This window comes from Barbus barbus (genome assembly GCF_936440315.1).
Source record: "Barbus barbus genome assembly, chromosome: 16".
NCBI classification, from domain to species: domain Eukaryota; kingdom Metazoa; phylum Chordata; class Actinopteri; order Cypriniformes; family Cyprinidae; genus Barbus; species Barbus barbus.
In genome coordinates, this window is record NC_136744.1 from 22,893,136 (window position 1) to 22,908,053 (window position 14,918).

The 14,918-nt window shown below is 37.0% G+C and overlaps 2 protein-coding genes across 4 annotated transcripts in view; both read right to left on the reverse strand.

Annotated features, from left to right (window-relative positions):
- Positions 1-32: 32 nt before the first annotated feature.
- LOC306882426 (cyclin-dependent kinase-like 1) lies at positions 33-8,726 on the reverse strand. Of its 3 annotated transcripts, none has more exons than XM_079437031.1 (10): positions 8,512-8,726; positions 7,751-7,986; positions 6,075-6,196; positions 5,620-5,692; positions 4,642-4,732; positions 4,294-4,494; positions 4,119-4,201; positions 3,968-4,024; positions 3,718-3,873; positions 33-923 (listed from the first exon to the last, which is right to left on the reverse strand). In XM_079437031.1, the coding sequence occupies exons 2-10, from the start codon at positions 7,916-7,918 to the stop codon at positions 822-824; spliced, it is 1,053 nt and encodes a 350-aa protein (XP_079293157.1). In that variant the 5' UTR covers positions 7,919-7,986; positions 8,512-8,726; the 3' UTR covers positions 33-821. The 3 variants fall into 3 exon arrangements, with proteins under 3 accessions (XP_079293157.1, XP_079293159.1, XP_079293158.1); XM_079437033.1 differs by having other exon boundaries at positions 7,751-7,922; positions 8,512-8,661; XM_079437032.1 differs by having other exon boundaries at positions 7,751-7,967; positions 8,512-8,656.
- Positions 8,727-9,683: 957 nt separating this feature from the next.
- Positions 9,684-14,918, reverse strand: part of map4k5 (mitogen-activated protein kinase kinase kinase kinase 5) — a 31,472-nt gene continuing 26,237 nt past the window's right edge. Inside the window, exons 32-33 of the mRNA XM_079436570.1 lie at positions 11,393-11,448; positions 9,684-10,589 (exon numbers count right to left, since the gene is read on the reverse strand). Coding sequence (XP_079292696.1) covers positions 10,502-10,589; positions 11,393-11,448 — 144 coding nt within the window. The 3' untranslated portion in view covers positions 9,684-10,501. The remainder of the gene's footprint in view (positions 10,590-11,392; positions 11,449-14,918) is intronic.

Here is a 14,918-nt window from a genome sequence, read left to right on the forward strand (position 1 = left end):
ATTTCTTATGAAGAAGCTATAGAAACAAATATATGTTGCGCAAAGATCTTTAATGATTTAGTCTGAAAACCAACAAAAACTATTTTAACTATATTTAATATCTATTTTAACACAAAAAACACATTTGCAAATCACATTGAATTTGGCATTTGGTGCAAGTCAGTGGCTCAATTATTAGCACCGCTCATAAAGGCAACAAAAAGATCATTATGTCCACAATGGGGTGATAAATGTAAAAGGCCCACACAGATTTCTGCACATTTCAAACAAGTTCTACACATCCCCAAACACTTCATTTATTAAATATTTTGGCTAATTTGATCTTGCATTCAGCAACTCAGAATTCAGATTTTTAAAATCCATACTGCAAAAATCTAGTCTTTTATCTACAGAAAATCTGAAAAAAATGTTTGTTGATTCTGTCTGGGTATGGTTACGTCTCTACAAATGATTTTAGTCACATATACACACTTCAAACATCATTAGGATTTATAATTAAAACATCTGGATCTAATAGAGGTAAAAAAAAATCTGTCCCACAGAGCATACTCTTCTATAGCACTGAAGTCAGTTTCTAATCAAACTATCAAGCACAGCACAGCATTCAGTTTTAACGCTATTATTATTGCTGTTGTCATTTTACATATTACAGAAATGCCTCTGTGAGTCTTTTCTTTGGCAGTGTGACATTATTGTTCTACAGGCAGAGCAGAGCCCTTTGTCTATCTCTCTCTTCTCTCACACACACACACACACACACACACACACACCAGCTGGGAGGTGTTCGGTCGCTTCTCGGGTTCCTGATGAGTCGACGTCCATCATATGTTGGGTAGATGATAGTTGAATTTGCGCAGGTTGTTGTAGTATTTTCTGTTTTCCACGGCTGGGAAGACAGTACTGCTGGCCAGCTGAGGCAGATACTATACAGACAGAGAACAGGGATTTAAAATATTAAAATAAATGGGAGATTTCAATGACCAAAATGTTTTATTAAGTAATTTGTTGTGCTTAAATAAATGCAATGTAGTTATGTTTATACCTGAAAATAAATAAGTAAAAGAAAATAAGAATAAATATAAACAAACAATCACAATTCCAGAAAAGTTGGGATGTTTTGTAAAATGCAGTAACATCAAGAATCTGTGATTTGTTAATTCTCTTTTATTTAATAAATTTTTTTTATTTGATAAAAGTAAAAAAAAAAAAAAAAAGATTTCCAAAGTTTTCACTGACCAACTTAAAATTGCATTTTATAAATATTTTGATTTTGATGGCTGCAACACTCCAAAAAGTTGGGACAGAGGCTAAATAAAAATGAAAAGGTTATAGAATATCCTAATGAAACTGTTTTGAAAGTGTTCACAGTAAGCAGGTGAATTGGTAATAAGTCAAGGTATCGTATTTGGGTATAAAAGGAGCATCTCAGTCTTTGCAAGCAAAGCTGGAACATGGCTCATCACTTTGTGCCAACTTTCATGAGAGAAGTGTCAAATAAACCAAAAATAACATTTCTCAATGCAAAATTGCAAAGAATTTATGTCTTTCACCAACTACCATACATAATATTGTGAAAAGATTCAGGGAATTCCAAAGAAATCTCAGTACATGTAGGGCAAGGCAGGAAACCTCAGGTGAATGTGCATGACCTAAGAAACCGTCATGCCTGCGGTGTTAAATATAGCCACATGGGCTCAGGAGTACTTCGGAAAACCGCTGTCATTTACCACAATCTGCCGCTGTATTAAGAAATGCAACTTGAATCTCTTGAAAACACAGTGGAAATGTGTGCTGTGGTCAGATGAGTCCACATTTCAACTTGTTTCTGGGAAAAATGTCTGTCGAGTTCTCAGTCCCAAAGACCAATGGGACCATCCAGACTTTCATCAGCAACAGATGCAAAAGCAAGCGTCTGTCATGGTATGGTTTGGATAAAAGCGTCTGCCAAATGACTAAATGTAAATGTAAATGGTGGTGCAGCAGAGCAAACAGCATGGGTGACTGGCATATGTGCGAAGGTACCATATATCGGGATTGAGACATATGCAGGAGTGAAGGTATCACAATCTACTGTTCGCAGAAGACTTCATGAACAAAAGGACAGAGGCTACACCAGAAGATGCAAACCACTCATTAGCAAGAAGAATAGGAGACGAGCCTCAAAAATCCTGGGACAAGGTTTTATGGACTGATTTTATGGACCAAAGTGATGGAAAGGCTAAAGTTTGGAGAAAGAAAAGATCTGCTCACGATCCCATACAGAGACATATGCTGCCATCAAGATGATGCCTTTCATGGGAAGACCATGGTTATTAGATCAAGACGATGCCCGGTTTCATTCTGCATGTGCTACAACAGCGTGGTTTTGTAGACACCGAGTGAATGTGTTAGACTGGCCAGTCTGCAGTCCACATCTGTCTCCTATTAAAAATGCATGGCTCATCATGAAAAGGAGAATCAGACAACGACGATCACAGACTGCTGAGGATCTGAAGTCTTGTATCAAGCAAGATTGGACAAAGATTTTGCTTGCAAAACTTTAACAATTACTATCCTCAATTCCCAAACAATTAACCATTGCAATTAAGAGGAATGTTGATGAGACACAGTGCTAAACATGCCTCTGTCCCAACTTTTGGAGTGTGTTGCAGCCATCAAAATTGTTTATATTTACAAAATAAAATTATGTTGGCCAAGTGAAAACATTGAATTTATTTTTTTGTACTTTAGTCAATTAAATAAAGGTTAAAGAGAATGTGCAAATAACATATCCTTAATGTTAGGGCCTTTTACAAGCACCCTAACTTTTCTGGAATGGGGTTGTATATAAATAAATAAATAAATATTCTGTTTCAAAAACACTGTTCAAAAGCATAGGCTTGGTACTTTTTAATGTCTTTGAAATAAACCTCTTATGCTCAATTTTAATCAAAAATACAGAAAAAAAATAAACAGTAAAAACTATTTTCTATTTTAATATATTTTAAAACTGTGATGACAAAACTGAATTTTCATCATCGTTACTCCAGTCTTCAGTGTCACATGATCCTTCAGAAATCATTCAAATATGCTGATTAGCTGCTAAAGAAACATTTATAATTATTATCATTAGTTGTGGTGCTTAATGTTTTTGTGGAAAACATTATACATTTTTACTTTGATGACTATAAATTTCAAAAGAACAGCATTTATTTGAAATCTATTGTAACATTAGAAATGTCACTTTTAATTAATAAAGTATTAATGCCTTTTTAAAAGAATCTTACTGACCTACGTATACGTATATATTTTAAAATAATTTATATATATATATATATATATATATATATATATATATATATATATATATATATATATATATATATATATATATATATATATATATATATATATATATATATATATATATATACATACACTGCCCTCCAAAAGTATTGGAACAGTAAGGCCAATTCCTTTATTTTTGCTGTAGACTGTAAACATTTGGGTTTGACATCAAAAGATGAATATGAGATGAGATTAACATTTCAGCTTTTATTTACAGGTATGTTCATCTGGATCTGATACACAACTTAGAAGATAGCACCTTTTATATATATATATATATATCTACTGGAATAATTAATAACTACTGAACTCCACAGCTTCACATACAATAAAGGTCACATGGCCCAGCCCTAGGTGTGAGTGTTGTAGTTGTGGCTACAGAGTACAGACCCCAGGAGGCAGGTGTTTGCGTGGCTGGCGTGTGCGTCTCTTGCGGTCCAGTTCATGTGTCACACTCTCGCTCTCTTCTCTCAGACTGTCAAAGTATGGCAGCTCCAGTAACTGCTCACAGGACAACCTCTCAGCCAGGTCCATTCGCAAACAACCCTGAGAAATACAGGCAACAGACAGACAAACATGCTGGTACTGGTTCTGAGTGAGCAGTGGACTTCTGTATGATTGGTTTGTGTGTTAAACTGACCTTCATGAGGCTCAGCGCCTGGTACGAGATATTTGGATACTTCAGTTCAAGAGGCTCCTGTAGATCAGACACATATCGTGTGTGAACAGGTTTACTTTCTAGGTCTACAGAAATAAACTTATGCAGAATCAAAACTTAATGATCATCTCACCATCTCCTGTGGTTCAGGGACACAAACTCCGCTGAAGAACTGGTTAGTGCTGAACACCTGTTGGTGTCGAGGAATCAACTCGCCTATGAACACAACAACACACAAACAAACTCTATTCATTACATGCATCCATGCACATATCATATGAACAGCTGGAGTTATGTGTGATTCTTACCCAGAGTTTTCCTGATCAGATACAGCTGGTCTACATCGGATTTGCCTGGCCATAAAGGGGCACCAGAGAGCAGCTCTGCAAACACACAGCCTACTGCCCAGACGTCCACTGGCGGGCCATACTGCGTGTCTCCTACTAGCAGTTCTGGAGCTCGGTACCACCGCGTCGCTACATAATCCGTGTAATAATCACATGGACCCGCTGGAAAAAGAGTGAGTTATTAGATGAATGGAAAGTTGAAGGTAGGTAGTGTGTATGGTGTATGATGTGTGTGAGTGTGTGTGTGTGTGTGTGTGTGTGTGTGTGCGTGTGCGTGTATGTATGTTAGGATTATGTGTGTACACGCACTGAGAATCCTGGCAAAGCCAAAGTCACAGAGTTTGATGACCTGATGTTTGGTGATGAGAATATTTTCAGGCTTCACATCTCTGTGGATACACTAAAAACACATTTTTAAATCACTCGGTGAGTCTCCTACAACATCTGATTTAAAAAATATAATATTAAGATGCTTCACTAAAATTACAATGACTCACTGATACACTTTTTTCATAGAGTTATGAGGTAGTGGATCCACTAAAATAGGTGCTGGATCCAATTCTGGACTGTTCAAGAAATGTATACAGGCCAAAACATGAGATTGTGGATTTACTAAAATAGATGGCAGATCCAATTTGTGGAATTGGGGGTGTGGAAATTTATTTATTTACATCTGTCTGTCTGTCTGTCTGTCTCAATAAACAAATTCGAAAAAATGATCAGTTATCAATTTATCAGAATTATTGAAGTCAAACAAACTAAAATCTAATAATTTAATAATTTATTATTAATTTAAATTTAATATTTTCAATAATAATTAAGAAAGATTTCAGTTTAAGATTTTAATTTAAGATTTTTTTTCTCTTATTTTAAATAAGTTTAACTTAATGTATTGAAATAACTAACACTAAAACTGAAAAAGTAAAATAATAAGAACTATGTAGACAAATAACTAAAACTACTAAAATGACAAAAATGCACAACAAAGTTACTAAAACTTACTCGAAAATGAAAATGAAAATGGAAAATATAAAAATGAAAACTGATTCAAAATATCAATAAATACTGTAAAATTATCTCAATGGTACTAAAATAATACTGTTCTTCATAATAGTATTTAATATCACAAAATATTTTTCTAGCAGTATAAAAGCAGCTGCCTTTATATTTTAGAAAGGGGGTACTTTTTAACTCTTTAATCTGGGCGGAGGCATTCAATCTGAGAAAATAATCCTGGTAAGAAGGTAATAGAGTGGGAGAGAGCAGCAACAATTTAGAAATTCTTACATTTTGTTTGTGGCAGAAGTTCACAGCTTGAAGTGTTTGCCAGATGATGCTTTTAACCATGTGCTCTGGAACGCTGAGTGAACACACACATACACACAAAAAGTGTTACAATGCAGTTACAGGAACACAAACCTCATTTTCTACTTTAACCATTCATTCCTCTCTGCTCCAACTGAACTAAACACTAACCCTATAGGTTCTGATGATATAGTGTGTATGTGCGTGTATGAGTGCTCTATTGTGTGAGCTTTGTCAAGAGGACGACACATAAAGAGTTAAATGTTGTTAAATCTTTAACAGCGTCTCCCTCAAGTGCACCACAGAGGACAAATGCATCCTGCTGTAAACATTCCACCAAAGACATGCTGGGCGTCATAGCAACAACAACACAATATGTGTTAGTGTGAGAAACACAGAGCTGTTTTATAGGTGTGTGTGTGTGTGTGTGTTCTCACCCTCTTGGGTATCTGTCCAGCTCATTTAGGACGGTGTGGTCGCAGTACTCAAACACCAGGTGCAGTTTTCTCTTTCTTCTGAACACCTCAATCAGATTCACTAGGTTTGGATGTTTCAGTTGCTAAATACACACAATTTAATGAACAAATTAGGATTTGTAAGTGTGGAAATGTATCCAAAAAAAGTCTAAGAACACTAGAAAAAATGCTTCTTATCCAATCCTAGTATTAGTTTTGTATAGTAGTCTAGTATTTAGTAGTCCCCCTTTTGCTTTAAAGATAAATGCCACAAGTTTGTGTAAAACCTAATAATCATGCTTCCAGCGTTATTTGAGAAGTTTTAAGAAGAATGTTGTGCTTTAATGAAAGGAAGAATGTCTGATCATCTGTTCAGAGGAGTTCACATGGCCAATGTCACAAATGTATTTTTATAGTGAGCAAATACTGCAGAATCTTAGATATTTCTTATTTTGCATCATTAAAATCCTAAAACTTTATTTACAGGTTTTAAATGATAAAACTTCCATATTTTCAATGCAGTCTGAGACTTCTGACCCCACTTTTTATGTATACATTTGATTTAGCATTCAAGTGTTAAAAAAGATAAGCAGCCTTAAGTCTTATCAAATGAGTTTCATAACACACCCCATATCACTGTTGATATTGTTAACTAAAACGTTTTTTTATAAATAAAAATATAAATATTAGATGGAAATGATGGAAGATGGAAATGTTGCCTTGGCAACTTACTGAAATAAATTAGTATATTTGTATTTATTTTAAACATTTCCCTTAAGCTTTTTTATTTTATTTTTTATTGATAAATTAATCATTTTTTTTTAATCAATAATACAAAATAAAATGATGAATTTATTAATAGAAATGACAAAAGCATGTACAAAAGACTAAAATTAAAATCTAAAAATAAAAGCCAATTCAAAATTTTAACAAATATCGTAATAGTAGGCCTATATAAACAATACGAAAATAACCCCATTTAACAGAAACAGATCAGCATCCACCCCAGAACCATCTTCACCTGCAAGAGTTCAGAAGTTTAAAGATCTGAATAAACTGGAACTTCCTTTTAAAGACAAAATAGTAGATATTTAAAGTTGATCACATAATATTTTGACAGCCCAGAGTCAAATAAATGGACTAAAGTCTGTGGTACAGTAACATTCTGATGAAAAACAAAACCCTCAAGGGAGGGGAAGGGAACAACAAGAATATTCATCCATCCATTCATGCATAGCAGAGTGAAATTAATTGGTAAGCCAGTGTTGGCTGACATGTCAGATCTTCAAAGGGCCACTGCTTTGCTCTCAGCTCAAAGGAAAGAGTTTGCAAATCACAAGAGCTCCAGACACTGATTATTAAAACATCCTGTCGCCACACGTCCACTAATGAGACAAAAATACTACTAATACTATTCTTCAAGTCTACAACGGATGATAGTAGCAAAACAAAATCAAAAAGACTTCCTCCTGAAACAAGATCTTAAACTGCTTTGCTGATCTTGCTTGTCTGTTGGCTGATTCTAGACACTTGACCTGGCCATCATACAAAGCCAGCTTGTCTAGGATGGCGAGCCATCTTAACCAGTTAAGACCAACAAACCATTTTAGGCTGGTTTAAACAGGGATTATAGCAGCAGAGTCAGACTGAGTGTTTACCTTCAGCATGCGGATTTCTCGGAGAGCTATTTTCTTAATGATGGGATCATCCTCAGACTCCACAAACTTCTTGATGGCAACGATCTGTCCGGTGTCTTTATTCCTGCACTTGAACACAATGCCGTACGAGCCTTCGCCGATCTTACTGATCTTCTCATACTTCTCCATCTCTCTGACACCAGCAGACAAACACGTATGAGACCGCCTCACCTTGATGCTGATTGAAATGTGAAAAACTGCAGCCAAATATGTTGTTTGTAAATGACACATACATGGCTGAAGATAGAAATGCTTTTACATTTTATTTGAACTTTATTCCCTGTTAATTACACAAAGAATTTCTACTATAGTAAGTACAAGGACACTGTAAAATAAATAAAGTATTACCAGAACAAAAATTCTACCTTTATATCGTTCAGGGCCTCTTACCTTTTTAAAAATAACATTTAGAAATTGTTGTGGGCCCCTAAAAGTTCACCTTTGACCTCACTAGGACACCAAACTTTATTCCTCACATTATTTTTTATTTATATATTATTATCTACAGGTCACTAAACTTTATTTCTTAATTCAGTTATTTTAGATGCTATTTTGAGGAAGGCATCACTGTTATGTAACATGACTGTAGTAAAGATCCTTTCTAGTCAAGTCTAAAGCTCTAGTGTGCAGTTTAGTGTTCAACCTTAAAACTGTAAAATAAAAACATAACGTAACGTTACTTATGTTATATAATAATATAGAGAGTTAGATATACAGCTTACCCTCCAATGTCTCATCCAAATATTTGCTTTATGATAAAAAACAAAACGAAAGCGAACACAAATAGCAACTTCCTGAGATCGAAATTTGTCAAATAACCGGCGCTGTGTGTTGTCGTGTGAATCTGATTGAGCCGCGTGCCCGCGCACCGTGAATGTGTTTGAGTTCGCGTGGAGAAGAAAACACGCTATTTACAAGCGGCCGGTCGCCATAGAAACCGAGCCGAGACTCCGCCTCTGCTCCGCGCGCGCTTCAATCTGCACAGCAACACGCTCAAAGAGCGAAACTATCCGCTCGATCTGACCTCAGATCGGCAGCCGTTTACGAGACGAGAGCGGTCAGCAGTGGGACTGTAAATGCCTGAATCCGGTTACATAAATCAAATGTACACACATACAAACACAACACTGCGCGCGAACGTGAGGTGACACGCGCACGCGCGTAAGTTGAAAAGAAGAACCTGTTCTTATTTGGCTTGCCTGGTTAAATAAAGGTTAAAAATAAGTTTCTGTTAATTACGCTTTCTCGTATATATCTACCAGAGAATGTTATTTCTTATTAAATAAATCTAAAAAAACAACAAAGTCCCTCCGTTGATCACACGGCACACTGCTAACTTTTATGTGACCCTGGACCACAAAACCAGTCAAATGGGTCTTTTTTTTTTTTTTTTTAATTGAGATTTATACATCTTCCATTGATGAATGGTATGTTAGGACAATATCTGACTGAGATACAACTAGCCTCTTTGAAACTGTGGATGAATTTTGAAGGTGCATATATATATATATATATATATATATATGTTGTTGTTGTTGTTGAGAAAATCACCTTTAAAGTTGTCAGTAATGCATATTACTAATCAAAAATCCAGTTTTGATATATTTACGGTAGGAAATTTGCAAAATATCTTCATGGTACATGATTTTTTACTTAATCTCCTAATGATTTTTGGCATAAAAGAAAAATAGATCATGTTTTGTATTGCTACAAAAACTTGTGCACTTGTACTAATTACAACTACAACAAAAATACAACACTGCCCCAATGTTTAGTTGATGGACTTTTTTTTATTGTGAGCATGTCCAAATATGTTGGTTTTGAGAGGTTTTCATTATATTTTTGTGTATTTTTTTTTAATCTCAAAAAAATGACTTTGACAAACATCCCAAAGTGTTAACAATTGCCTTTTTATTACAAAAGCTGCATACATTAAAACTAAAGCAACGGAAACACTTGAGATATCACAGTAACCTCACATCTCCCATGTTTTGTAATTTTTAAATACAAAAAGAACATGTACAAAAGTGCTTACATGGTGCAAGTATTGAATTAAAGTTACTTTTAAAAAGAGATAACTGATATTTTAAAATATTACTTAGCTGGAGAAAATCAAAGAGCTACAACAAACAGAGAAAATGACCTGCAGCAGAAAAATATTCACTCCGTAACACAAGGGCAAGATGCTTCACTCTCATGACTCAGCTGAATAAATAACACTCACTTATTCTCCCAAAGCTCTCCACATTAGCCGGCATCAAAACCTGACCTTTAAAATCTACAATTAACAAAACCTCCAAGGTTAGTTACGTTTAATAAAACCGTTCCCTTATATGGCACTTTTTGAGCAGCAATGCATTTTGCTCAATGTTCTATATTTGCAGCTTTAATGTTTTTTAAATGTTTAGAATGATTACAATACTTAATAGGGTTTAAAAAACAGGTATTTAATACAGAGAGCACTATTGCTTGCAGTTATGGCAATTGCTTGTTTGATTTACAAAAATCTGACTGGCTGCGGTAGAACTGCATGATGTTTGATTCTGGATGCCTGAAGTGGCGAGAAGTCTGGCTGTCTCTGGCGGTGGGCAGCGTATGGCATAAGGCTGCAGTGAGATTTAGCACTAAACACAGTCTGTGGTTGTTCCGAAACGAATGCATCATGGGTACGGCTCCAGGTACAGAGGGCCTGAACGGCTGAAGGAGGCGGAGCTAATAACTGTTCTCATGTCCAGCCAGGATGTAGAGGTTACTGAGAGCGGTAGGGTTATCTGTAGGCCGGCTCTCCAAAACAACAACCCTAAAACGCACACAAATATTAATACACAAATACACATCAAAATCAACATGTACCATATAGAGATGAGGGTGAAAGGGTGGAAGAAAGCCATGATTATGCAAATGTAGAGGGGTTGCGTGAGGTTGGTCGTGTCCTCAGCAGCAGGCGACAAGATGAAATTACAGCACTGAGACACCAGCCTGGCACTACCAGTGTAAATAAAATATGGAGATCTCAGAGGGAGAGTGAAAGAGAGAGACAGCATGTGCTAGAGAGGGTCTTGGGGTGGTGCAGGGCCATTGTGTATGTGGCATCAATGTATGGTGACAGAGATCATCAAAAAAAAAAAAAAAAAATTATTCAGCAAGGGTGCATTAAATTAAATGTGAAAGACATTTACAAGCTTACAAAATATTTCAATTTGAAAAAGGCTGTTCTTTCAAATTGTTTATCAAAAAAACAAACAAAAAAATATATAAATTTTCACAGCAGAGCAAAACCTCATCAATGAGCATGGGTTTTAAAATTCACAGACCTAATTTAACCCCGTACGTCACTCAGGTCCCCCCTATAAACCTGACCCAGGGCTTCCCTCACTATAGAAACAAACTCAGCAGAGACACTACATTCTCCCTGTTGACTTTTTTCCTCCTCATGTCTCTATTTCTGTCCACTGCATGTGCGAAAGTAAAAAGGCTACATGCAGAGTTTCTTGGAAGAGATGGTGGTAGAGAGTAATGTTTCCAGGAGACAAAAGAAATAGAAGTAAAAGGGTGATGATGTAAGGCAAGAGAGAGACAGAAATGATTTGATCTGGTTCTAACCTGTCTGATCCCAGGAGTCTGAACACTCTGCTTGGGTCTGAAATCTCCTGTGTCACCTGCAAAAAAAAAGTTCCAGGAGAGCTATTATTATGAAGCTTATCTCTACAATTAAACTTAAACTTTAATAAAATGAGATACGTGTCAGAATAGTCATCTAGCCATACAACTAGTTGATTAGTGAGGCTGAATGATTTATTTAGATTTTTTTTCCAGTGCTGAAAATATACTCACCCATCCAAGGCATACATGAGCTTCTTCATCAGAACCGATCTGGAGAAATTTAGCATTAAATCACTTGATCACCAATGGATCCTCTGCAGTGGATTTTGATGCGAGAGGACAACAGGGGATGGATTTTTTATTTTAGGAAGCATTATTATGGATTAAGGATTCTATGGACTCTGGTATTGTATCCAGAAATGATGATTTGAAGTTAAAAATGTGTTAATGAAGGATTTGTGTGGATTATTATGATGTTTTTATCAGCTGTTTTGGACTCTCATTCTGACGGCACCCATTCACTGCAGAGGATCCATTGCAGAGGATATTTCTCCAAATCTGTTCTGATGAAGAAACAAACTCATCTACATCTTGGATTGCCTGAGGGTGAGTCGATTTTCAGTAAATTTTTGGGTGAACTATTCCTTTAGTAATGATAGACCACAACCTCCTACTCAGACCTCTAACTTGAAAAATATCACACGTGGGTCGTGTTCTCAAAATACAATGGTTGGCAATGCAGGTGCACCACCTGGCAGGCTGTAAAGCCCCCCCCTCCTCACACGGTCATACTCTTTTGAGGGGTGTAGGTGCCGACCGCTTTTCATTGGAATCAGAGAGGAGAAAAACAGCTGAATAATTTAATCCATTACTCTCTGGCCAGCTGGAGCTTTCTGATTGTACATTAATTTTACATCATCCATCACACCCTGTCATCTATGTCTCATACACACAAACACTATCATATTTCATAAAGACAATCCTTCACCTCCAGAAGACCTCTGGCCTTTTATTGTACTTATATTACATCCTGCAGAGCCAAGAAACATGAAGCAAAACCTCACACACATAATACAAATACATACCATCTCTGTGCCCGCACACACACACAGAAGTTTCACCAGAAAGAGTGCTTGTGTTCACTAGGGTTGGGTACCGCAACCCAGTACCAATATGGCACCAGTACCTATCTAACCGGTATGTACTAGAACTGAATCAGAATGCGGCATGGCATGGAGGCAATCAGCCTGTGGCACTGCTCAGGTGTAATGGAAGCCCAGGTTGCTTTAATAGCGGCCTTCAGGTCATCTGCAGTGTTGGGTCTGGTGTCTCTCATCTTCCTCTTGACAATACCCCATAGATTCTCTATGGGGTTCAGGTCAGGCGAGTTTGCTGGCCAATCAAGCACAGTAACACCATGGTCATTGAACCAGATTTTGGTACCTTTGGCAGTGTGGGCAGGTGTCAAGTCCTGCTGGAAAATAAAATCAGCTTCTCCGTAAAGCTTGTCAGCAGAAGGAAGCATTAAGTGCTCTAAAATTTCCTGGTAGATGGCTGCGTTGACTGTGGACTTCAGAAAACACGGTGGACCAACACCAGCAGATGACATGGCAGCCCAAATCATCACTGACTGTGGAAACTTCACACTGGACTTCAAGAAACATGGATTCTGTGCCTCTCCACTCTTCCTCCAGACTCTAGGACCTTGATTTCCAAATTAAATGCAAAATTGACTTTCATCTGAAAAGAGGACTTTGGACCACTGAGCAACAGTCCAGATAGTAAGATGCTTCTGACGTAGTCTCTGGTTCAGAAGTGGCTTGGTAGCCCTTTTCCTGACGACGTCTGAGCGTGGTGACTCTTGATGCACTGACTCCAGCTTCAGTCCACTCCTTGTGAAGCTCTCCCAAGTGTTTGAATCAGCTTTGCTTGACAGTATTCTCAAGATTGTGGTCATCCCTGTTGCTTGTGTACCTTTTCCTACCCAAATTCTTCCTTCCAGTCAACTTTGCATGTAATATGCTTTGATACAGCACTCTGTAAACAGCCACACCTTTCAGTAATGACCCTCTGTGACTTACCCTCTTTGTGGAGGGTGTCAATGTTCGAGTTCTGGATCATTGCCAAGTCAGCAGTCTTTCCCATTGTTGTGGTTTCAAAGAACAAGAGATACCCGGAATTTATACTGTAGGGATGGTCATTAATTGAAACTCAAATGTAAATATTCTAATATTTTGAGATACTGATTTTTGACTTTCATGAGCTGTAAGCTCTAATCATCAAAATTAAAACAAAAAAAACTTAAAATGTTTTACTTTACATGTAATGAATCTAAAATATATGAAAGTTTCACTTTTTAAAATAAGTTACAAGAAAACTTTTTCATGATATTCTAATTTTTTGAGATGTACCTGTACTTAAAGGTGCCATAGAATGCATTGATACAGTATTTTAAATTGTTCTCTGATATCTACATAGAAGGAATGTGGCTTAGGTAAGGGCAAAAATTCTCCAGAAACAGTTTTACATGTCGATTTGCAACCCTAAAATTTCTCCCCAGAATGAAACGGTCTGTTATTGGCTTATTTGGCAGGGTTATGAATAATAATGTTGAGGTCTGCTCTGATTGGCTGTTTCACAGTGCGGCTCAATGTTGAGCTCTGCTCTGATTGGCAGCTCATTTCAGTAGCTCACAGGAAGGAAACACAGGGAAATATATATTTCAATACTTTCTTGCACAGTTATATCATTGGGTAATTATACTGTAAATAAAATGCGGGCATCAGGGAGCCGCTATTAATATGTTGGGCACTGAAACTGCTTTTGAATGCACGATCGCGTTTTACTTTCGGTTTCGAGATTCGCGTATGCAGGTACTCTGTTTATACTATGGAGCAGCAGTAGTTACCACACATTTCACAAGATCAGATGCTTGTCAGTGGTGCTCAGGATCTGTAAATCATTCGCCATCATCCTCAGGCATCTCTCCTTACTCTGTTTATGTGGTAAGTTAAATCTTATGTACTGTAACAGGCTACAGCTAGCAAGGAGCTAACCATGTCCCTTTAGTGGCTCACGTTATTTTATTAGAACGCGTTATTTGTTTTCCGTGCCTTTCTGAATACAGACTGCACTTCACATCCCCTGCACAGCCTGGAACATAACATTTATTTCCATGGTCTGCCATTTTCGCTGTTGTCCTCACTTGTTTCTTCACAATACCTGCAGGACGTCTGATGGTTCAGCTGGCGGCTGGCCTAGAACATGGGCGGGTTTATGCAAATGTTGGGGGCGTAACTATTAGTGATCCCGACTGTTACTTAACAGTCTGTGTTATGTTCTGATTCGCCTGTTTTTCAGTGGTCTTTATTCACGAGATTTAAATAAGGAGGAGGAAACAATGGTGTTTGAGGCTCACGGTATGTCATTTCCATGTACAGAACACTTATTATTCAACTATGCCAAGGTAAAGATAGTTTTCCATTCTATGGCACCTTTAATTATTATGAAAATACCAGAGATGGCT

Excerpts from the sequence above, each read along its gene's own strand:
- LOC306882426 (XM_079437031.1), bottom strand. The coding sequence starts at position 7,918 with ATGGAGAAGTATGAGAAGATCAGTAAGATCGGCGAAGGCTCGTACGGC. Across the intron at positions 4,733-5,619 it reads ACTTCTGCCACAAACAAAAT|TGTATCCACAGAGATGTGAA; the intron begins GTAAGAATTTCT and ends ATGTGTTTTTAG. Across the intron at positions 4,202-4,293 it reads TCTGATCAGGAAAACTCTGG|GCGAGTTGATTCCTCGACAC; the intron begins GTAAGAATCACA and ends TTGTGTTCATAG.